General features: G+C 50.0%; 1 protein-coding gene across 3 annotated transcripts; it reads left to right on the forward strand.

The window, feature by feature from the left end:
* Positions 1-310: 310 nt before the first annotated feature.
* On the forward strand, positions 311-10,684 carry Ypel4 (yippee like 4). Of its 3 annotated transcripts, none has more exons than XM_090347652.1 (5): positions 311-423; positions 8,239-8,563; positions 8,682-8,725; positions 9,315-9,423; positions 9,635-10,684. In XM_090347652.1, the coding sequence occupies exons 2-5, from the start codon at positions 8,423-8,425 to the stop codon at positions 9,722-9,724; spliced, it is 384 nt and encodes a 127-aa protein (XP_090203778.1). In that variant the 5' UTR covers positions 311-423; positions 8,239-8,422; the 3' UTR covers positions 9,725-10,684. The 3 variants fall into 3 exon arrangements, with proteins under 3 accessions (XP_090203778.1, XP_090203777.1, XP_090203779.1); XM_090347651.1 differs by lacking the exon at positions 311-423 and adding an exon at positions 5,482-5,762; XM_090347653.1 differs by lacking the exon at positions 311-423 and adding an exon at positions 8,187-8,238 and having other exon boundaries at positions 8,328-8,563.
* The last annotated feature ends 12,024 nt before the right edge of the window (positions 10,685-22,708 follow it).

Raw genomic sequence — 22,708 nt, forward strand, 5'->3', positions numbered from 1 at the left:
GGACACGCACGGACTTCCGCTCCTGCGCAGTAGAAAGAGGCGCTTCGGCGCGATGCTTCTTGGGATTTATAGTCCCGCTGGAGCCGTCGCGCCAGGGTGGGGAAGGTGGGTGCGCCCGTGTCGCCGCTTGGCCTTCTGGGAGTTGTGGTTTCGGCATTGTGAGCGTGACCTCCGGCGGTGGGCGTGGCGCCGACGTCCCGATGACGCGAGCTAGGCGGGGGAAGGGTAGGACACGCGAGTGCGACACGCCCATCCTGCCCGCGCTTGGCATGCTGGGCCGCGCTGGACCAGCTGCTGTCCTGGAAAGCCTTGGGCGGTGTGAGAAGGATGGAGGCGCCAAGTCTTAACCCTGGCCAGGTCGTCTGGAACCCAAGGAAATGGGGAAATGAGCAAAACTGCCTGTGGGTAGAAGGAAACCCAGAGGTATTGAAAGTGGAGGGAAAAAAAAAAAGTGTGGGGCCTGGAGTTTGGCCTAGTGGTAGAGGGCTTGCACCACGCCCTGGGTTCGAGTCCTGGGTGCCACACAGACTGAAAAAAGCCGGAAGTGGTGCTGTGGTTCAAGTGGTCCAAGGGCAGTGCTCAGGCCCTGAGTTCCAGCCCCAGGACTGGCAAAAACAAAAGGTTTTGTGTGAGATGAGGCTACCCCAGAGCTGACATCCTCAACGTAACAGGATTGCTGGCCACCTAGGAGGCACCAATAAGCTCTTTTTTTTTTTTCCTGTAATAGAGAAAAATAAAAATCCAGTTATTTTCTTGCAGTTACTCACCAACCTTTCTCCCAGTGAGTGGAGATTTTGTTGTTGTTATTGTTTATATGGTATTGAGGAATCAAACCCAGGGCCTCATGCATGCTCTGCAGGCAAGCATTCTACCACCAAGCCACATTCTAGATTGACTCAGGTTGTTTTGTTTTGTTTTGTTTTGTCGATGGTGGGGCTTGAACTCTGGGCCTGGGCACTGTCCCTGGGCTCTTCAGCTCAAAGGGAGGGATTTAATCCCTTCAGCTACAGCGCTACTTCCATGAGTTGAAGTTTTTATAAGGGACACTTTCCTTCCCTTGTTCCCTGACATCTCTGACAATTATAGAGTATCAATCATTGATCGCAGAGCCAACACATTCAACCATGTCTAGAATCATTTCATAAACTTGGATTTTTGAACTTTATATGGTTTGCTCAGTGGGTGATTGAATAAACCACGGGTTTCATTTCTCTTGAATCATTTCTTGTCTGTAAAATGGTGATAACAATGGTACACGGTTTCTTTTTTTTAATTTATTTTTTATTGTAATTAATAAAAGGGTTACATGATATTTGCCAGATAGAAGGTGCATTAATTCACATATATTGATACCCTTTCACATGTCTTGGTCCCCATTACCCTCCCCTCCATCTCTCCCCCCCCCCACGGTTTCTTAAAATTGTTTTGAAAATGGCTGGATAGGGGCCTAGTGGTAGAGTGCTTGCGTAGCATGCATGAAGCCCTGGGTTCAATTCCTCAGTACCACATACACAGAAAAAGCCAGAAATGGTGCAAATGGTGCTATGGCTCAAGTGGTAGAACTCTAGCCTTGAGAAAGCCCAAGGACAGTGCTCAGATGCTGATATATATATATATATATATGTATATTGCTGATATATATATATAGAGAGAGAGAGAATATGATGGAAGGATGCATATAAATCACTAAATACAATACCCATAGTTAGATAAAATATTTGATGTTAACAAGTTTAATAAAGGCTAGAGGGAGGCTATTACAATAGCATTCATTTGGACTTTTTTTTGGTCAGTCATGGGGCTGGAACTCAGAACCTGGGCATTGTCCTTGAGCTCTTCAGCTCAAGACTACTGACCTACCCCGTAAGTCATAGTACCACTTCCAGTTTTCTAGTGGTTAACTGAAGATAAGAATCTCATGGGCTGGCTTTGAACCATTGATTAATCCTTAGGTCTCAGCTTCCTGAGTCACTAGGATTACAGGCATGAACTACCACGCCTCTCTCTCTCTCCCCCTCTCCCTCTCTTCCTCTCCCCCTCACTCTCCCTCTCTCCCCCTCCTCCTCCCCCTTCTCTCTGTTATGGGGCTTGAACTCTGGGCCTGTGCACTGCTGTCCCTGAGCTCTTCAGCTCAAGGCTACCGACCTACCCCAGGAGCCACAGCCCCATTTCCCGTTTCTTTAGTGATTAATTGGAGATAAGCATCTTATGGTCTTTTGTACCCTGTGCATGGGCTGGCTTTGAGCTGTGATCATCAGATCTCAGCCTTCTGAGTAGCTAGGGTTACAGGCATGGGCCACCTGACTCTCTCTCTTTTTTTAAAAAGGCATCTTGTTTCTGTGCACCCTGGAAAGTCAGCTTTATTATTTCCAATTTCATTTAGGAAGGAAATGACTTAGGGAGTCTCGAGTCCAGTTATGACAACAGTTATTATAGAAGATTAGATGCCAGGTACTGTTCTATGGGTTTTATAGCTTCAAGAATTCCATAACTGGAACATTCACCTAGTTTTTTGTGCTGATACTGGGATGGTAGTCCTTAACTTTATCTGCTCAAGGTTGGAGCTCTACCACTTGAGCCATAGTCCCATTTTAGCCTTTTTGCTGATTAATTACGAGTTTCATAGACTTTCTGCTTAGGCTGGCTTTCAATGGCAATCCTCATATTTTAGCCCCCTGATTTACTAGGATCACAGGCGTGAGCCTCTGGTATTTCATTCAGTCACTAGTCTTGCATTTATCTTTAAATTAATTACTGGATCTCTGCTGATTTTTTTTTTTTTTGCCATTCCTGGGCCTTGAACTCAAGCCCTGAGCACTATCCTTGGGCTTTCTCAAGGCTAGAGAGCTCTACCACTTCAGCCTCCGCACCATTTCTGGCTCTTTCTATGTATATGTGGTACGAAGGAATGAAACCCACGTCTTCATGCATGCTAGGCAAGCACTCTACCACTACGCCAAACTCCCAGCCACTCTGCTGATTTTTTTTTTTACCATGCTTCATTCAGTCTTTCACTTCCATATTGCCATTTGTATTTCCTTCTTGAGCTCATTCTTCCCATTTTCCATGTAATCTATTTCTCTGGTCTGCTCTGTTTCTTCACCTCCACTGTGTCTCACTGGAGGCAATTTTCTCCCAGTGACCTGAAGATCATTTTTCTTTGGATACTGTGTAATCCATCTCTAGTTACATTTAGAAAGAACTCACTTCTCAACTTTTAGGCCCCTCTCCATTTTGCTCAAACATAGAAAAAGGACATGAGGACAAGTGTCTGTGTTTGCCTGTGTCTGTCACCTTCAATCTTCAACTGAGTATTTCTGACATCTTCACTCTACCACCAATTAAGTCTATTCTCATATGTCCTCAGTCTCCCCTCCAGCAATATCCTTGACTGTTTCAAACTTTAAATCACTGACCTAAAAGCTAATTATCTTTCATTTTTCCTTCAACAGTATCTCTTCAGATCCTTCTCCACTTACATTTCCTTTCTTATCTGCTAGCCAGACATGGCCACAACTCTGTGTGTGTGCGTGTGTGTGTGTATATACTCCACTACTGGAATTTGAACTCAGGGCCTTGCACCTAGCTTTTTTATTCAAGGCTGGCCCTCTACCACTTAAGATACAACTTCACTTTTACCTCTTTGCTGGCTAGTTGGAGGTAAAGCTTCACAAACTTTTCTGCCAGGGGTGGTTTCGAACCACTATCCTCAGAGTAGCTAGGATAGAATACAGACATGAGTCACCAGTGCTCAGCCCTTTCGCCTCCTCCTCCTCCTCCTCCTCTTCTTTTTCTCCTTCTTCTTCTCCTCCTCCTTCTCCTTCTCCTCTTCCTCCTCCTCCTCCTTCTTCTTCTTCTTAATAGATTGTGGGGCTTGAACTGTGGGCCTGGGTACTGTCCCTAAGCTCTACAGTATACCACATTGAGCCACAACACCACTACCATTTTTTTTTTGCCAGTGTGGGGCTTGAACTCAGAGCCTGGGCACTGTCCTTGGATACTTTTTGCTCAACGTTAATGCTCTGCCACCTGAGCCATAGCACTACTTCTGTATATCTATATCTGGTACCAGGGAATCAAATCCAGGGCTTTGTGTATGCTAGGCAAGTACTTATCACTAGTCTACGTTACCGGCTCCTTTTCTTTCTTGACCCAGCTCTTCTCTTAGTTATAAACTTTTGGTGGGGTTTGAACTTAGGACCTGTGCACTGTCTCTGAGCCTCTTTGTGCTCAAGACTAGCACTCAGCATAGCATGAGTGACTCACACCTGTAATCTTTGCTACTGAGGAGGCTGAGATCTGAGGATCGCAGTTTGAAGCCTGCCAGGGAAGGAAAAATCTGTGAGACATTTATCTCCAATAAATGACTTAAAAAAAAAAAACAACTGGAAGTGGTATTGTCGCTCAAGTGGCAGAGGGCTTGTCTTGAGCAAAAGAAGCTCAGGGACAGGGCCCAGGGCACTTTGATCTTCAAATCTCAGCCTCCTGAGTAGTTAGGATTACAGGCATGAGCCACCAGCTTCCAGCTAATTTGTGAGAATTTTAGCCCCAGTTATCCACCAAAAAAGCTTTTGCCTTGAGTGATGACAAAGCACCCAGAAAAAAAAAAATAATGAGCAAAAACAAATGAAAAAATAAGGACAGCATCCAGACCCTGCCTTCAAGCCTCGGGGCTGGCACAGAAGAACAAGGAAAGGAAAAAGAAAAAGCCAGGTGCAGTGGCTCAAGCCTGTACTCCTAGCTACTCAGGAGACTGAGATCTGAGAACCACGGCTCAAAGCCAGCCCAGGCACTGAAGTCCATGAGACTCATCTCCAATTAACCACTAGAAAACCAGAAGTGGCGCTGTGGCTGAAGGAGTACTGAGGTACTTCTGAGCTGTAGAGCTCAGCGACAGTGCCCAGGCCCAGAGTTCAAGTCCCACGACCAACCAAAAAAAAAAAAAAAAAGTTTACAGCATCTTATATAAGTATCTCAATGTGTGAAGCACAGTTTGAAGGCAACTGCTAGGAGGATTCTACAAGCCAGATGCTTTCTGTGACCACTGAGGTATTAGTATAGCCTTCCTTTCCTTCTGGGAAGGCTGCTATCTGAGCTGCAGTGGGCAACTGTATTCTGTTCAATTGTGTGTGTACACACCCTTCCTGGCTCTCTGCATCCCCCTCTTGCTTTGCCAGTTGTGCTACCTCCTTTCTTCCATCCCTGCCATTCAGACTCCATCCTTACCCAGTCCTGTCCGTCCCTAGAGTTTCCTATCTCTCCTTGGTAACACCGACATGCTACTTCCCATCCTGAGTCTCCTCTTGCTTATCATCAGCTCCGATACCCTGAACCCACTCTTCTGCTTACCCCTTCCTTCTTATCACTCCCCCAAAGCCTGGTCCCTGGATGTCTGCCCCTCTCCTTTCCTCTCAACCCGCCTCCTGTGTCTCCCAGCCCTGCTCTGACGTGGGAGGTGAGGGGGGTGGGGGGGGACAGATGACTCACAGTGTTATGATGCAGTTCCACAACACACGGCCACATTCACCCACAGACCGAGGTACAGAACCAGGGGCACCCTCTGGCCCCTCCAGCAGCTGCCCAGCCTCGCAGCCCCAATCTCGAACCCCTAACGACCCTACCCCACCTACGTCCTCCAGCCCCTGTCCCCACTGAAGGAGCTGAAAAGAGAAGAGAGAAGAGTGAGCAGAGAGATTGAGAGATTGAGAGAGAGAGGCAGAGAGAGAGAGAGATAGACGGAGATCTCTGGAGCAGACTTCAAGGTGAGGGGGGCAGCCCTTCTCCACATCAATTTTTCCCCTTCCTTTTGCAAATTTCTTCTTCCCGCTTCGGGTGGCTTTCTCTTCTCCCCCCCCAAAAGCATTATTCATCCACCCTTTGTCCTCCCTTCCCCCTTCCTACTGCCTCTGCTCCTCTCTCTCTCTCTGTCTCAGCTCCTCCATCCTTCGCCAAGCTCTGATGATGATTCCCGCACTTCTTTCCTGGCATCATTGGCTATAGCATCAGGCATCCGTGTTTATTGTTTTGCTCTGCTGGTACAGACCCCCAAAGCCCGCCCTGGGAGCTAGCTGCTGCTGCTAATTATCTGGACCATACCATACTGCAAATGCCAGCCCAGGAGGGGTGAAACCTCAGAGGAGAACAAAAATGTGTGTTGTGAGCAAGTGGCCCCCTAAATCCCCCCCACCACCACACACTCTGCTTTTCCTCACCGGAAATGCACCGGGCCTCACACCTGGTTCTTTCAGCTTCCACCTTCCAGCCTCTGCTGTCAGCTGTCTGTCTACCCTGTCAGTCTCCCCCCCCTCCCCGCGCTGCCCCCTCCTCAGCCTCCCCATACAGACAGGGGCTCACTTTCATCCCTCCAACTCAGTCATCTGCCCCATTTGCTTTTCCCATAAGATCAGAGATGGGAAAAGAAATGACTCTCTTCCTTCTGTGATTTTCCTGGCCTTTTTTTTTTTTTTTTTTTTTTCCTTTACAGATTCTCTTGGGCTGGACTAGGAGCCAGGGAGAGAGGGAGGGAGGCGTGACAGATGGAAGCTGGGGAAGGAGTAAGCGAGGAGAGTGGGGCCCTGAACTAGCCCTCCTCTCAGCCCTGGGAAGCAGGTGTTTCAAGGTGGAAGGCAGACCTGTCAAGTGGGTCCCTGCTCATCTGCCATCTCCTCTGGAGGAGGATCCATTTCTTACAGCCAATGTCACCCTGAATTCAGCCCAAGGTGTCTTCTTGGGACCCAGCCAGGAGGAGAGAGGACCTGGAACTGAAGATGATTGTTGTTGTTTTGTTTTTGGTGGAGAGACTGCCTGACAGCCCAGGGAAGGAATGGAACAGCCAGGATGCTTGTACCCACAGGGTACAGGGGGAGCCTGATTGTCCTGGCAATCAAAACCGTGCTGCCTTCTCTTCCCCGAGAGTCTATAACATTGCCAGAAGACCCGGATGACATCTTGAAAGGAGACCTAGATGACCCCACCCCCAAGGGCAAGAAGCCCAAGCGGGAGACAGCAGCGCCTCACCTGCTTATCAGCACCCACAGAGGAGCCCTCCCTGCATATCCACTGCCTCCAGGACCTCAGCCACTTTGGATTGGATGGAGCAGAGACCAATATCTTCTTCAAGATTGCTAATCAGAACCTAGCAGTCCTTTTCTCTTCAGACAGCTCCTGGGAGAAACATTTTTCCCCTACCTTATGCTCTAAAGTACAGCTTTTTCTTTTTTTTTAAGAGTTTGCTTCTTCCCCTCCAGCCACCCCCACCCCTTTTCTGTTGTTTACTGTGGACTTGCTCATTTCTGTTGTTTACCGTGGATATATTATAACCACACAGCTCCACACAACCCAGGAGTCTGCCTGCTCTGACGTGCTGCTCATTTCCCATCGGTCCAGTTGGCAGATTTGACCAAGGAAAGATATTTTCTCTTAGGATTGGGTGCCTGTCGTTAATGGGGCAAGTAAATAGTCATGAGAGAGAAAGAGGACAGAAACAGAAGAAAAAAACAAAACAAAACAAATGGCCCAGAGGCTGAGAAGACAGCAGACTCCCCCTTTTAAGCTACAAACAGCCCAAGATGCAGAATAGGGGATCAGCCACAGTCTTTGGAACTGAGACCTCCATAAAGGTCTCGTGTGTTCCTGCAGCGACAGGATCCAGTAGTATCAGGCTAAGTAAAGCAGGGTGCCTGTATTTACAACAGGCCCCTTCCCTCTTCCCCATGGAGCTCCTTCAGAATCACACTGAACTGTGAATGGATGCCATTCAAAAAAAAAAAAAAAAAAAAAAGGAGAAGAGGAGGAAGAAAAAGCAAGCATCTCAGGGGGCAGCTTTAACTTTGAAAAGGCCCTGAGGCCCAGGGGCCTACCTGTGCTTTGGGGTGCAGATCCTCACAGAAGAGTGGCACACAGGAAAGCCCTGGAAGGTGACACTGCTCCCATGACAGCAACTGTGCTAGCAGGCTGTTCTCAGTGGAAAATGGTGGAGGCTACTACCTCCCCAGGAGAGAGAGGGGAGGGAGGGAGGCGGCGGGGGAGGGGTGCGGGGGAAGAAATTCCCTGGCCATGGCATAAGAAGCCCAGAACCGCTGCCATGCTTGCCAGAGGAGAGAATGAGACTCCAGGGGCCAGGAAGAAGCTGAAGACAGCTGGTGGTAATGGAGGCAAAGACCGAGGTGACTCGAGCTGCCTCCTCCCTGCCCCCCAATGAGGTCACAACTCCTTGATGCACCTTCCCTGTCTTCCTAGGTAACTTCCATTTCTATCTGGTTCTCGTCTGGGGGGGCCCTGGCCGGGCAGCCCCCCCACATTTCTCCTGCCCTGAAACACGGCTCTAGCCAACCTGCTCCGCTGCTTCACCTGCGATCGGCTTTGTGGGGGCTGCACGGCACCAGCCCCTCCAGCCCGCCAGGGCATCGTCCTTCAACCCGTGATGCCCAGCTGTGACCCCGGCCCAGCCCCTGCCTGTCTACCCACCAAGACCTTCCGAAGCTACCTGCCCCGCTGCCACCGCACCTACAGCTGTGTCCACTGCCGAGCACATCTGGCCAAACACGATGAGCTTATTTCCAAGGTATGCTGGAGCAGCGGATGCACTGCTGGCCAAGACACTTACACACCTCGGCTGGGGACAGTTCAGGCAGCGGGCGGAGGGCTGCCCAGTGGTCACTGTCTGTCCTATGTCTCCACAGTCCTTCCAAGGGAGCCATGGCCGAGCCTACCTGTTTAACTCCGTGTGAGTCTACCTCTTTCTTCATGTGTATATGTGTATGTGTGCGTGTGTGGCCATTTTTCCTCTGTGGAGAAAGGGGGGGGTGGGCCATCAAATCCTCTCAGGCCTTTGGCATTGTCTCCCCTCTTGCAAAGGGGTTCAGAAAATCAACCTGTAGTTTTGTGGGTTGTTTGGGTAGTACTAAAATCAAAGTACTAGAAAGAAAAAAGACTTAGGCATTAGTTATCAAAGGGTGGACTGCTGGACTGCCAGTACTGGAGTTCAAACTGCTGACCTACCTCTAAACTGTGTGTGTGTTGGTTATGGGGTTTTAACTCAGGGTCTCAGTGCTGTCCCTGAGCTTTTGTGTTCAAAGCTTAATGCTCTATCACTTTGAGTTACATCATCATTTCCAGCTTTTTTATTTATTTTTTAGTTAGCTAATTGGCTTCAAACAATCCTTAGATCAGATTCCCGAATTGTAAGGATTACAGGCATGAGCCACCAAGCCTGGCTCTACCTCTCTAGAAGGGAGTCCTTTGGCTCTGTGTGTGGGCTAGACTGACAAGTGCAACCCTACTTGGTGCTGCGTCCTTCCTGTTTCCTGAGACAGGGTCAACGTGGGCTGTGGGCCAGCTGAACAGCGCCTCCTGCTCACGGGGCTGCACTCGGTAGCTGACATTTTCTGTGAAAGCTGCAAGACCACGCTGGGTTGGAAATATGTAAGTACTTCCCTGGGTGATGGGGAAGTGGACCAGCTTTGGAAGTGGCCTTTCAAGGTCCCACTGAGCATGTCAGGTGTCTGCATGGTGCAGAGAGAACTCAGAACTGGGATGGTCCATGTGGGAGGCCCTGAGGAAGGGGAGAGAGGGGCAGCTGTTGGATGAGCAGGGGAAGTGCTTTGTCCACGTCCACTGTTTCACTCTCCATCAGGAACAAGCTTTTGAGACAAGCCAGAAATACAAAGAAGGGAAATACATCATTGAAATGTCACACATGGTGAAGGACAACGGCTGGGACTGAGGGGCTCAGGCAGGCTGTGGCCTTCCTGCGCATGCCCCACCCTCCTCACCCCCCTGCCCCATGGCCCTGCCAAGCAGTCCATACCAGCATGAGTACTGTCCTACCCCTGGGGGAAAACCCGGCTCCAACCAATGCCTTCCCTGCCTCTACCACATTATTCCCAGGACCCCACTGGAATGGGGGTCTGGTACAACCCCAGGGGCGTTTAAGGCATAGCAGGAGTAGGCAGTGGGCAGAGAAACACAGAACTGGGGAGAGGAAATGGTGGTAGCTGCTTGTTCCTAAGGCCTGACAGAAGCCATGGCAGGGAGTGACTTCAGGCAGAGAGGATCATAAAGCGGGGGAATGTGGGGGGCGATGAAAAAGGATTTTGACTTTTTTAAAAAGTGATCAGAGGCTAGAAAGGTCGTAAGCTGTTGATTAGCAGAGAAAAATCTTAGGTTTTGAAGTAAAATCTTGGCCTCAAACACCAACCAGACTTGACCAGGAAGGAGAACCAGAATCTGAGATGGGGGTGGGGGGGTGGCAGAAGGGACAGTTTTTCCCCTCATCTTGGATTTTGGAGAAAAGACTCAGGTGTGTGGGGGGAGGGGAATGGGTGGAAGGAAAGACCCAAATCCCAGGCCCTGGAAAGCTAAAAAAATTTCATTTCACTCTACTTATTAGTTTACCTTGGCACTAACGAAGCACTTTTGAGTATCTCATCTTTGCCATTGGTGGGGTGGGGAAGGCTGCTCTGGAACCCAGCCCCACCCCTTTGCTGGCTGCTGCCAGAAAGCAGTCTTCTTGGGTTTTCTCCAAGACCCAATCATGGCTTCCTGGGAGCTAGTCCCCCGAGAGGAGGTGGGTCTTCAGTGGTACCGGGGTCTTCCCCGTGGCTGCCACCAGCGAGTGAAACTTTTGTATGATACATAAAGTATTTGGCTCTATTTTTAATAAAAAGGGGAAAAGGACCCGTGACGAACTGTTCTGAAATTCCTTGCTGTCTGCACCCATTACTGTCCCCCAGTTTGCCAGCGACCCCAGGGCCTCTTTTCCACACCACTAGGGGGCAGCAGTCACTTCCTAGGTAGCCCCACAGCTGCTTTTCAGGTTTCACCAAGACTGGTCAAATCTAGCTTTGTATAAAGGATGGGATTTTTTTTTTTGAAGTGTTTTCAAGCCAAAGCATCCAAAATCGCTCCTGCCTTTGGGAATTCCTATGAACAAGGCTTACTTTTGCCTGAATCCAGGATTGGACAGCTCACAAATGATTCATCTCAAAATAAGGGTTTCCTTTAAGTCCTGTTAAACAAGCTTCCCCAACTTGCCTTTTTTTTTTTTTGCTTAGGCCTAGAGCTCTGCCACTTGGAGCTACAGCACCTCTTCTGGCTTTTTCTGTGTATGTGGTACCAAGGAATGGAACATGGGTCTTTGTGCATGCTAGGCAAGCACTCTACCACTAGGCCAAACTCCCGGCCCTAAGAGGAGACTCAATCTTTTAGCCAAGGTAATGCTTTGGCAGTTGGAAGTGGAAAACAGTGAAGGTGGCATTGTCAGCCCTGTGATACAGTGGGCATTTGGGAGGCAGTGATGTGAAATTCCTGATTGGGGGCTATCTGCCATTGATGGAGGTGACTGTACACATCATAAAGATCTTTTGGCTAGGTGCTGGTAGTTCACACCTGTAATGCTAGCTATTCAGAAGCATGATGGTTTGAAACCTGCCTGGGCATGGAAAGTCCACGAGACTCTTGTTGCCAATTTATCACTAAAAAAGCCAGAAATAGAAGTGTGGTTCAAGTGGGTAATCATCAGTCTTGAGCAAAAAAAGGCAAAAAAGAGGACAAGGTTGTGGGCTAGGAATGTGGCTAACTGGTGGAGTGCTTACCTAACATGTATAAAGCCCTAGATTCAATTCCTCAGTACCACATACATTGAAAAGGCCCAGAAGTAGAGCTGTGTGACTCAAGTAATAGTGCTAGCTTTGAGCACAGAGTGAGCCCAGGCTCTGAGTTCAAGCCCTAGTAACCCACTAACTCCCCCCTCACCCACCAAAAAAGTTCAGCTGAAAAGAGCTTATATTTTATCCCAAGTAGACAGGGGAAATTCTTATTCTTTTGAAAACAAGCATCATGTTTAATAGATTGGAGTTGTAAAGGATACAAAGGTAAGTATTGTCAGCATCAGAAAGGAGAGGCTATCTGGGTAGGAGAAAGAGACCAGGACCTCATACAGGTGAGGGGGACAAGAGAGGAGCGAAAGTGTGGATGGTTTATGGCACTCTTCTGAGTACTGAGGCTAGAGGAGGTTGACTGAGCCCAGTTTCTGCCCTACAAAACTTAGCCACTTCTTAGAAGTTCCCAAATATGCCTTACCATTTACGGAAATTAGTCCTAAAAGGGTTACCTGGACTCTGTGGGAGACAGTTGTTTCTCTCAACGTGTCCAAATCTTTTTCTTTCTTTCCTGTTTTTATTTGTGCCACCAGGGCTTGAACTCAAGAGCTTCCTGCTCTCATTAGTTTTTTTTTTTTTTTTTTTTGCTCAAGGCTACCTGTTGCCTTACCACTTGAGCCATACCTCCACTTTTGACTTTTGGCAGTTAACTGGGGATAAAAGTCTTGCATTTTTTTTTTTTTAAATAAAACCTGATCTGGCAGTCCTCAGCTCTCAGCCTCTTATGCAGCTAGGGTAACAGATATAATACATCAGCACTTGGCTGTTCAAACCTTAGGTGTCCAGATAGGTCTATTCTTATGAAAGCTCACTATCAAATCCATTGGGGCCAAGAGGGGTTGGACTGCAGGTGATAGCAGGAGAGGAGACCCTCATATTCCAAAATCCAGGGAGGGCACCACAGGTCTTTCTCCCACCCACTCCCAACCATCTTTTTGAGCTAGCCCTTTTCATTTCCAGAGCATTCCCCCTTTGTCAAGGAAATACTCTTGCGGGGGTTTATGATTCTCCCACCACATACCTCTCCACCCACTTTCCAAAGTAAACTAGGCCTGGGAATCCTGTCCTCTGCCAAGGAACTGCCACCACCACATCTATCCTCAGACTGGAGACTTTAAAAGGTACCTTTATCTCACCAGCAGATGGCACTAGAACTTCTACCCCTTTCCGCGCTCTCTTACAAGAGATCTTCCCATTAGAGAATTGAACTCCCATCCCTCTAGACAGGCCTTCAAAAAGATGAGCACATCACTGGACTTAGGACAGGATTATACTTAATGTAAAAGGGATAAAACCTCAGCCAAATTGCTGATGTCTTCTGGCCCTCAGTTTTTTCATCTGTCAAATGGGAATGCCACCTGTCCAAAAATAAAAAATAAAGAGGGTTCACATTGTATACAATGCCTAGCACACCATGTGACTGTTTCCACCAAGGTAGCTGACTGGTGCCAATAGGAGAAATGAGGGTGCCGAGGCAGCTGGCGCTGGGTAGAGCTACCTGGCCAATGCCCTTTTAACATTGCACTGCTAGTGACAGGTGCAGACAGTAGCACAATGTGAAAAGAGCTCTGGCCAGCAGCAGAGACATGCCAGCCCTGCTTCCTCACCCCTTCTCCAGAACAACTCTACTCTCTCACTCGTGTTAATCCACTCTTCCCTCTCACGCCTTCCCACTTGATCCACATTTCTTTAAAGCAGAATGAAGTGAGGCCCAGTGAAAGGACACTGCGAGTGAACTTAAGTCTCAAGTCGAAAAGGAAGTTTCAAGAGTCTGAGGGCCACTCCCATGAGATTTTTTTTCTTTCTTTCTAGATTTGCATGTTTGGCAGCATGCTTTCTAGAAGGGAGCTTTCCACCAAGACCCTAACTTTATTTCTTTTATGCTAGTCTTAGAGCTTGAACTCAGGGCCTGACTACTGATCTTAAACTTCTTTTTGCTCAAAGCTAATGCCCTACTACTTGAGCCACAGCTCTACTTGCAGCTTTTCAGTGGTGAATTGGAGATAAGTCTTATGAACTTTCCTGCCTGGGCTGGCTTTGAACTGCAATCTTTAGATCTCAGCCTCCTGAGTAGTTTAATAGGCCTGAGCCACTGGTACCAGGCTTCCTTGTAACTTTCAATGTTTCAAGCTAATAAGCCTAGAGATGAACCTCTAAGACCAGAGAAATGAGGAAGTGTAGTTATAGGTCCCTAGGCAGAAGAGCTCCACATCTCCTATCTGAGGTTTTCAAAGCAATTCACAGATGTGGCATCAAGCAAAATGGTAAGAATAAATCCTTTTCTTGTACTGAAATAGAGATAATCTTCCATTGGTAGGGGGATTACAAACTGAGATTTCTAGCCAGTCTGCTGACTCAACAACTGGCCTATGATTGTCCAGTTCTGCCCAGTCTACCCTAGTCCAGAACCCGAATCCCAAGACAATCAAAACCGACTGAAACCAAAGCCAGATGCCAATCCTGGAAGGACACTTGGTTACCTAAAAACACAGTCACCAGTTCCCAGAAGTCAGGTACAGATCTGACCTGATGAACCTGTGCAGCCCAAAGGGATGACCCCTCCCCTCCGCCCTCATCCATGCAGGCCTCTCAGGCCACAGAACAGCTTCAGGGAGACTCCCGCCTCTTCCCTCCACAGCCAGCCTGAGAAATGGCGGGCAGGATTCCACTAGGGAGGCTCTGGGCTTTTCCCTCTGGCCTCCTCCCACCAACTCAGGAAGGAGTAGAAGTTCTCTCTCGACTTCCCAGCCCGAGTTTTTCCTGTGATCTGAAAACATGGGACCTCACTGCACAGTTTGCACAGTTCTCATGGACGGAAACCAAGGCCCAGCTAAGGTCAGCAGTCTGGCCTTTCTGCTCCTGGAATTGGGCAAGCCAGCTGGAAACGCAGCAGGCCAACGGGAGGCAGAGGAGCAAAGACCCGGGCTACCCAAAAAGCGTGGGGCAGTTACTCCCCAAAGGGGTTCCCCAGATCTCTCCTTCTGGGGGTGAAGGGAGAAGAAACGGGGACCCTCTGAGGCCCCCCTCTCCCCCCAAACCCCACAACTCATTCCTCAGGAGTGGGGCCCAGTGACTCACCAGGCAGCAAGACCCCTCCCCCACCATGGGCCCAGGAGCCATCACGCCCCCCCTCCCCACCAGCTCCTTCCAGAAGCGGTGTAGAGACAGGGGAGGAAATGGGGGAGGGGAGGCCCTGGCTCAAGTTCTCCCTTCTCCCCCTCCTCATTGGCCACCATCTTCCGGCCCCTGCCCCCCAGAGCAGCAGGGGATGGGGCCCAGCCTGTGGAAGGGAGGGAAAGGGCAGGTGGGGGGGTGAGCTGAAGCAGAGGGGGCAGGAGGGAGGGCTGGCTCCAACCGCCTCCTCCCCCCTCCCCGCAGCCATGGCGACCGGGAGGAGGAGACCAGGAGGGTCCTGAATGCCCTGTTCGGTGAAAGGGCTGAGAGAGAGGCAGCTGGAGAAGTGTGGGGTGAGGGGCGCTCTCCCTCCGCACCCCACTGTGCTCCCCCCACACACCTCGAGGGTGGACCACACGCACACACGCACACACACGTGCGTGCACGAGCACACACAAACTCTCAGCCGGACACTCACCATTCACCCCGATACGAGGGCGGGCGGGCGCACGGCCGGGCGCACCCCCGACACCCCACAAGTGCCGCCCGGCAGCCAGTGCCGGCTCCCGGCTCCCGCTCCCGGCCGACAAGTTCTGGAGGTTCCGAACTCCCTGCACCCCTCTCCCGCCCCGGGGTCCCCGCGTGGCCAGCACAGACCCCAGGCCACCCCCGCGCCGCCCCGCCAGGCCCGGGCCCCCACCCACCACGCCCCCCGCCGCAACGTGACGAGCCCGGGGGCGCCCCGCTCACCGCACCGCCCGGGGAGGACAGGGAGGGAAACGCAGCTCTGAGAGAGGATGCCGGAGAAGTGGAGAAGGCGGGGAGAGGGGGGGACCCAGACCACCCTCGCCCAGAGAATACACCCGAGAACCGGCGGCGTTACCCTTCGGGGAGTCACGGTACCCACGCGAGGCTGCTCGTTCGGTTCCTCTGCCTGCCACCTCCTGCTTCCCGGGCTGGCGCCCGCCCTCCCTCCCTCGGCTCCCCACCCACCCCCCCCCCGGCCTCGATCTCCCTCTCACGCCCTCTCCTCCCTCACTCCGCCAGCCCCTCTCCCCAGCCAGCCTCGGGGTCCCCCCCATCCCCACTCCCCGACCCCCCCCCCACGTGCGCCGCTCCCTCCGTCGCTGGGGACCCCGAGCTCCGGGTCCGGCTGGCCGCCACGCGCCGGTCCTCGGCCGATCCGGCTCGTCTCCCCCTCGCCCCCTTTCTCTCCTTCCACACTCCCTGCCGTCCATCTTGAATACTTGGGATTCTTGAATGGAGTGAGCAGGATCCGCTCCCCCGCGCTCCCATTGGCTGCGGGCGAACCCTTTTGAAAGGAGATCCTCCCTCCCATTGGCTGCGGGGCTCCCCTCTCTCCCCCTCCCCCGCCCCGTCCCCCTCCCCAATCCCTCCCTCCCCTCCCGCCCCGCCGGGTCAGGGCGCTCCTGGGCGCCCCCTCCCCTGGCCTCTCAACCCTTACCCCCCTCCCCATTCCGGGATGGCCCCCTCCCCTCTTCTGCCCTCCCCACTCCCCCCCCCCCATAAGGCTGCAGGTGAAGGCAGATCTAATTCCCGCCAAGCGCGGCGCCTGGGTTGGTCCGGCCGGCCCGGGGTCCGGATGCCGGGTGCTGGGCTGGGAGAAGCTCCCGGAGGGGTCGAGGATGCCGTTTCCTGCCAGGCCCCCGCTCTCCTCCGACCAGAAGTTCTTCGGAACCGATCCTGGCGGCCTCAGCCAGGGCCTGCGGGAGCCTCCTGCCCCCTCGTGCCCGCGCGCGCCTCTAGGGTTGGGCACCAAGCGGGGCAACTCCGGAAAGAAGAGCTTCTTCCCGGAGTGCGCCTGCGGGCAGGCCTGACCCGGCCAGGAATGCGCTGCCTCTGGAGCTCCCCGCCTCCCAAACAGCCCCTCCGACCAGCCCGGCTCCCCTCCCCCCGGGCCTGCGCCCGGACCCCGGGCCCTGAGCTCCAGGGAGCCCCGAGTCCGCTGGGGAGGAAGGGTCCAGACGGCAACTGGGCGTCGAGGCAGGCTGGGAGGAAGGAGGTCCCCAGGTCTGCCCACCACAAGCACGGCCTGGTCATGTCCACCCAAGTGGGCCTCAGAGGCCGCCTTTGCTGAAAATGAGCCCAGAGTAGTGCTGCCCTCCGGAAAAGAGGAGAATGCTGTGTGTGCGCCCGAACCACAACCGGGTGTCCAGAATCCCAGGCACGGTTCCTGGGTGGCTCTCGAGCGCCTGGAAGGTGGTGGCTACGATGTTGAGGAACGGGCTTTGAAATTTTGTTTCGTGTTAATTACTGATGAAAACGTCATGAACGTATGTCACTTGATCCAAAGGACTTCCCTTCTGACATTTTTGTTACCTCTGGGATTGGGGATGTCCCTGAGCTTTTGTACCCAAAGCTACCACTCTACCACTTGAGCCACAGCTCTACTTCCAGCTTTTTGGTAATTCCTTGGAGAGAAAAGTCTCAAGGACTTTCCTTCCTGCCCAGACGGGCTTCCACCTTCAGTCCTGTACCGTGTGTTAGAAGGAAGATAGGAGCTTCCTGGGACACAGCGGCTTCTGTCTCCAATACATATGTACTACTGGATGAGATTGCCACACCACTTTTCTGTTGAGAGAGACAGGTGAAGAGGTCAGGAGAGGGAAGGCTTGCTGCCATTAGGAGATGGAATCCAGCAGGTTTCCCTGAGGGAAGCAGCATCAGAGACTTGACAGAGAAAAAGGATTGAGACACAAGAAGCTGGACGTAGTGAAGCACACCAGGAATCTTAATTACTCAGGAGGTAGAGATCTGAGGATCAAGGTTCAAAGACAGCTGCAGCTGACAAACCTGCAGTGGACAACTCTGTGAGAGTCTTTCTCTCCAATTATTAATCAGCCAAAAAAAAAAAAAAAGCTGGAGGTGTGGCTCAAATGGCCTTGAGTGAAAAAGCTAAAGGAGAGGTGGAATTAAAGCCCTAGTACACACACACACACACACACACACACACACACACACACACACACACACACGAAGTTGGGAGGAAGGAGGGCAAAAACAGGCCAAAGAGAAAGAACAGCATAAAGGCTTGGTTGGGGGGGGGGGGGGGGCTAGAAATGGCAGGATGCATTTAGGATTGGCTGGAAATCCACCTGGAACTAGGAAGTCTGAAGGGAACTGGGAGGAATGAGCAGGCAGGCTAAGACAGATTGTGGAGGTTTTCAGCACATTCCTGTGGACATTACTCAACTCCAAAGACATTTTGCTATCCCCTCACTCCCACCTGCTGATCAAGCAGTCCCAGAGCCTTTACTTTCCACTCCGTCCTGTATTTACCTTGGTCTTCAGGCCCTTGATTTGGGTTCTTTAATCACCTTTCCCCAAAGTGGTGTCTGGGGATGGTCGCTTCCCGGTTGAGTCTTCTCACTTTGGAGCCTCAGCATCCAGGCATGAAATCCACGAGGACTTCCATTTCCACTCACACTCTTCTAGACCTCAGCTTGGCCTCATGCCTTCTCAGGAAAGATTCTGAGACGGAAGCCAGGAACAACTCTTGACGGTCCAACCTGTTATAGGAGTGCAAAAAGAACTGTACCCAGGAGCTGCCTGGCCCCTAGCCACCTGACTCCGCTTCCACATTCTTCTCTCCTCCTGCTAGAGTTTGTGAATGCACCTGGCAGCATCCCCTCTCTCTGTCTCCTCCCTGATCCCCATGGTCTTATACACATGGACTCGCCATGGTAATTGAGACACACGGAGGAAGTGTTGCTTCTCTGTTCATACATCAATGGAGTAACTGATGTCTACTAAGATTCCTGAGTCACTGTCAAAGTTCTCCATGGAGGCCTCTTTTCATTTCCTCTATTTCCCCGGTAAGGAGTTCCTTCATCATTACTGCTTTGCTTCTCTCATAAATGCTTATGTGCCGGGGACTGACTGCATGGAAAATTCCAGAATCATCGTTTGGGAAACATGACTGGTCCCAGGGTACTCTCAATGGATGAGGACAGGCAGGCATAGAAAGAGGACTCTCATGGAAAGAGAAAACAGCTGAAAGAAATATACATAACACCTGATCAGGAAGAAATAATTTTATCATTAATGTTCAAAGCGTTAAACTTTTTTCCTATGTAAAACACTTGAGATATATGTATTTTATGTAATTCATAAGCTTTGTAAATCAGAATTATCCTTATCAGTGTGAACGTAAACATAATTATTTATGTAATTACTCAATCTCAATAAAGAAAAACAAAGAGGACTCTCATGGTAACAGATGTCCACTCCTGCTCTTCCAGGAGTCCCTTTCCTTTAGGTCTTGATCCCAACTGCTGCAGCAAGTGTCCTGGTTGCTGTGTCACATTTCCCTTCCATGAGCCTAGGGGAAGGGTCAGCCAAGCACAACCCGCAGGCCAACTCCTGCCTCTGCCTGTCTTTGGGAACATAAAGTTCATCAGAACCCTGCTGTACTCACTTGATGTATTGCCCCTGGCTGCTTCTGCAGGCACCACAATGGCAGAGTTGAGTGATTTCAACAGAACCCATATAGCTAGCAAACGCCTAGAATATTTACTATCTGGTTCATTTCAGAAGCTGGGCATGCATCTAACTCACCAGCAGGTTTAGGTCTTGCTATCTCAGAAAGACATGAGGACTTCAGAAAGGCAACTGAGATGAAATGAGATGACACAGCCCAGAGTGCTTCCCTCAACCTGTTGCAAAACTTTTTGTGATGCAAGTCCACTCTCTGTCCTTCTCCCTTGTAGCTATACCCATTTATTTTGCTTTGTGTATTTTTAATCAGCACCTAATGATTGAATGCAGTATGCATATGTATGTGTGCAGTACAGTGTGGAAAGTTCAGTAATGTGTTTAGAATGTATAATGGTCAGATCAGAATAACTAACATTCTCATCTCATCCTCTGTCACTTGGCTTGCTTGCTCAAGGCTGGTACTTTACTACTTGAATCACAACTCCAGCCTCATGTTTTTGTTAATTGTGCTTTGGAGATGAAGTCTGACTGATTTTTTTTCCTTGCCCAGGCTGACCTGGAGCTGTGTTCCTCCTGATACCAATCAGTCTCTTGCCTAGCTCTGAAAGCAAGTGTAAACCACCAGTGTTAGGATGTTAGTGTCCACTGCTTGAGTCACAGGCTTCACTTCAGCCTTTTGGTGGTTAATTGGCGATAAGAGTCTTTTTTTTTTTTTTTTTTTTTTTGCCAGTCTGGGCTTGAGCTCAGGGCCTGAGCACTGTCCTTGGACTTTCTCAAGGCTAGAGCTCTACCACTTGAGCCTCAGCACCACTTCCGGCTTTTTTCTATGTATGTGGTACCAAGGAATCGAACCCGGGTCTTCATGCATGCTAGGCAAGCACTTCAACCACTAGGCCAAACTCCAGGCCCGGCGATAAGAGTCTTAATAGACTTTTCTGCCTCGGCTGGCTTCAAGCAGTGATCCTCAGATCTCAGCTTTCTAAGTAGCTAACTTCTAACCCAAAGGCTGGGATTCCTCAACGACACCTCTTACCAGCCAAACTGAATTTGTCTAATATCAAACACAAACCTCCCTCCATCACTGCGTTCACCTACCCCTTTTGTCTCTTCTTCCTTTAATTGTTGCTGGTCCCAAGAGGTCTGCCTTGGACTGTTCTCTTTTGGGTGGGTATTTTATCCATTCCTGCACAATTCCATATTATTGCTTAGGCATGAGTCCGATCCATAGCTCTGTATGTATTTGTTGCTGTCTTCTGATATTCCCAGACAGATGTGTAAATGGCTACTATTATTTGGCCTGATAACATTCGACCACCACCATCACCACCACTACCACCCACCCACTCAACCACATCTACCTTCTTTTTGCTTTGGGGTGATGAGATACCCATTCTATCCATTCTCTTCATTTCACAGGAGACTTGTCCTCATCTGCCCCTGCACAGGAAATTATGCAACTGTGATGGATTAATGGTCTATGCAACCATTAGTCCAAAATATTGGTGGCTTCGAACTACCTATGTGTTTGGCTCTTACAGCTTTTGTAAGAGCTCAGAACTCTGAGGCTTAGCTGAATCTTCTGATCAGAGCTTCTCTTGAAGCTGCAGTCATGGCTGGGTTGCAGAGAGAAAGGATCTGTTTTCAAGTTTCTTTTCACAGCTTGGGGCAAGGTTCAATTCCTCCAGGGTTGTTGTTGGACCAAGGGTCTTAGTTTTGGTTTCTTTGTTTTGTCTTGTTGGGTAGTTTCTAGCTGAAGTTCCTGGTTCTCTTTGACTTTGCCATTGGCACCATCCAAGCCAACAAGAAAGAGAGCCCGCTATTCTGATGCAAGTCTTGATCAGGAAAGTGACAGCCCCCAGCACGGACAGGGGATTGCTGGTTAAAAATAAGCTATTCAAAAGGAGAGCATTGCACAAGAATCAGAAGAATATGCAACAGAATCGCTGGACATGATCTTAAATGCTGCCAACCTCATAAGACTTCGCTAATTCAATCATAATGATTGATCGCAATGGTTTATAATAGTGTAGTGGACCATCAAGGGTTAGTAACCAGTTAAAGGCAACCATAATTGGGTTTGAGTTGGTCCTTGGGGGAAGTAGCAAGACCAGGATTATTAACATAAGTAAAGGAAGGTATACAGCTGGCGGTGATAATTTCTGCCTTGTGTTGGAGAATGTGCCTAAAGCAACAACATAGTTCCGAAAAGCAGAGGCAGAGATGAAGACGTCAAAGCTGCAGAGTCTGAGTGGTGCTGTAGTTCAAGGGGTAGGGCAGTAGCCTTGAGCTGAAGAACTCAGGGACAGTGCCCAGGCCCAGAGTTCAAGCCCCACAACTGATGAAAAAATAAAGCAAAAAAAAAAAAATCTGCAGAATCTGATAAAGCCATCCCCTACTGCTAAAGTCCAGGATTTGATTATGTAAGCTCAAGTTCCCTCTTATGTCAGATTCTACTGGACTCTATCATCTGCAACCAAAAGATTATTGACTATTAAGGCAGAGGGAGAGAGAGAGGGTCCGAGATGTGCTCAGTTTACTCAAATCTAGTTTTAGTGTTTTACCTTTCATCTCCATAATCTTGCTCTTCCTCCTCTTCCTCTTCTTCTTTTTCCTCCTTCTCTACCCTTCCTCCTCCTCCTCTACCCCTTCCTCCTTTTTTTTCCTCTTCTTTCCTCTCCTTCTCCTCCCTTTATTTTTTCTGTGGGTACTGGGGTTTGAACTCAGGGATGAGTACTGTCCTTTAGCTTTTCTGGCTCAAGATTGCACTGGATCCTCGGATCCATTTCTGGCATGTGGCTGATTAACTGAAGGTAAGAGTCTCATAGACTTTCTATCCTAGCTGGCTTTGAATCATGATCCTCCAATCTTACTCCATTCACAAAGCATGCACCACCCATACCTGACTTGGCCACATTTTAATATCACCACCTCTACAAATGAGCCCTAGGCAGGGATAAGCCACATCTCAGTGATGACACTCACAGAAGTTAAATGGCTGTGCTGGTCCTTTTTTTTTTTTTTGCCAGTCCTGGGCTTAAGCTCAGGGCCTGAGCACTGTCATTGGATTTTTCTCAAGGCTAGAGCTCTACCACTTGAGCCTCAGCACCACTTCTGGCTTTTTCTAAGTATGTGATAACCAAGGAATTAAACCCGGGTCTTCGTGCATGCTAGGCAAGCACTCTTCCACTAGGCCAAACTCCCGGCCCTGTGCTGGTCTTTTTGAGACTCCCACTTTATTCTGCTTAGCATGATGTCCTGTTTGTTTTCTCTTGCGCAGGGAGGATGGGTGATGGAGAGTGTTCCCTTTGTTTTAGGTGATATGTGCCAAGTGCCAACTGGGTAGGTGCCAGACTCTATGCTCAGAGCTGAAGATAGTAACTAAAAGCCTCATCCCTCACTGCCTTCTGGAAAATACTGGAACTTCTCCTTTACAGCAGAGGAACAAGGAATTTTTTCCAAATCAATCCTGGGGCTTG

Source organism: Megascapheus bottae, chromosome 16 (assembly GCF_031878675.1).
Source record: "Megascapheus bottae isolate mThoBot1 chromosome 16, mThoBot2.hap1, whole genome shotgun sequence".
In the NCBI taxonomy this organism is placed as follows: Eukaryota; Metazoa; Chordata; class Mammalia; order Rodentia; family Geomyidae; genus Megascapheus; species Megascapheus bottae.

Excerpts from the sequence above, each read along its gene's own strand:
- Ypel4 (XM_090347652.1), top strand. The coding sequence starts at position 8,423 with ATGCCCAGCTGTGACCCCGGCCCAGCCCCTGCCTGTCTACCCACCAAG. Across the intron at positions 8,564-8,681 it reads ACGATGAGCTTATTTCCAAG|TCCTTCCAAGGGAGCCATGG; the intron begins GTATGCTGGAGC and ends ATGTCTCCACAG. Across the intron at positions 8,726-9,314 it reads GCCTACCTGTTTAACTCCGT|GGTCAACGTGGGCTGTGGGC; the intron begins GTGAGTCTACCT and ends TTCCTGAGACAG.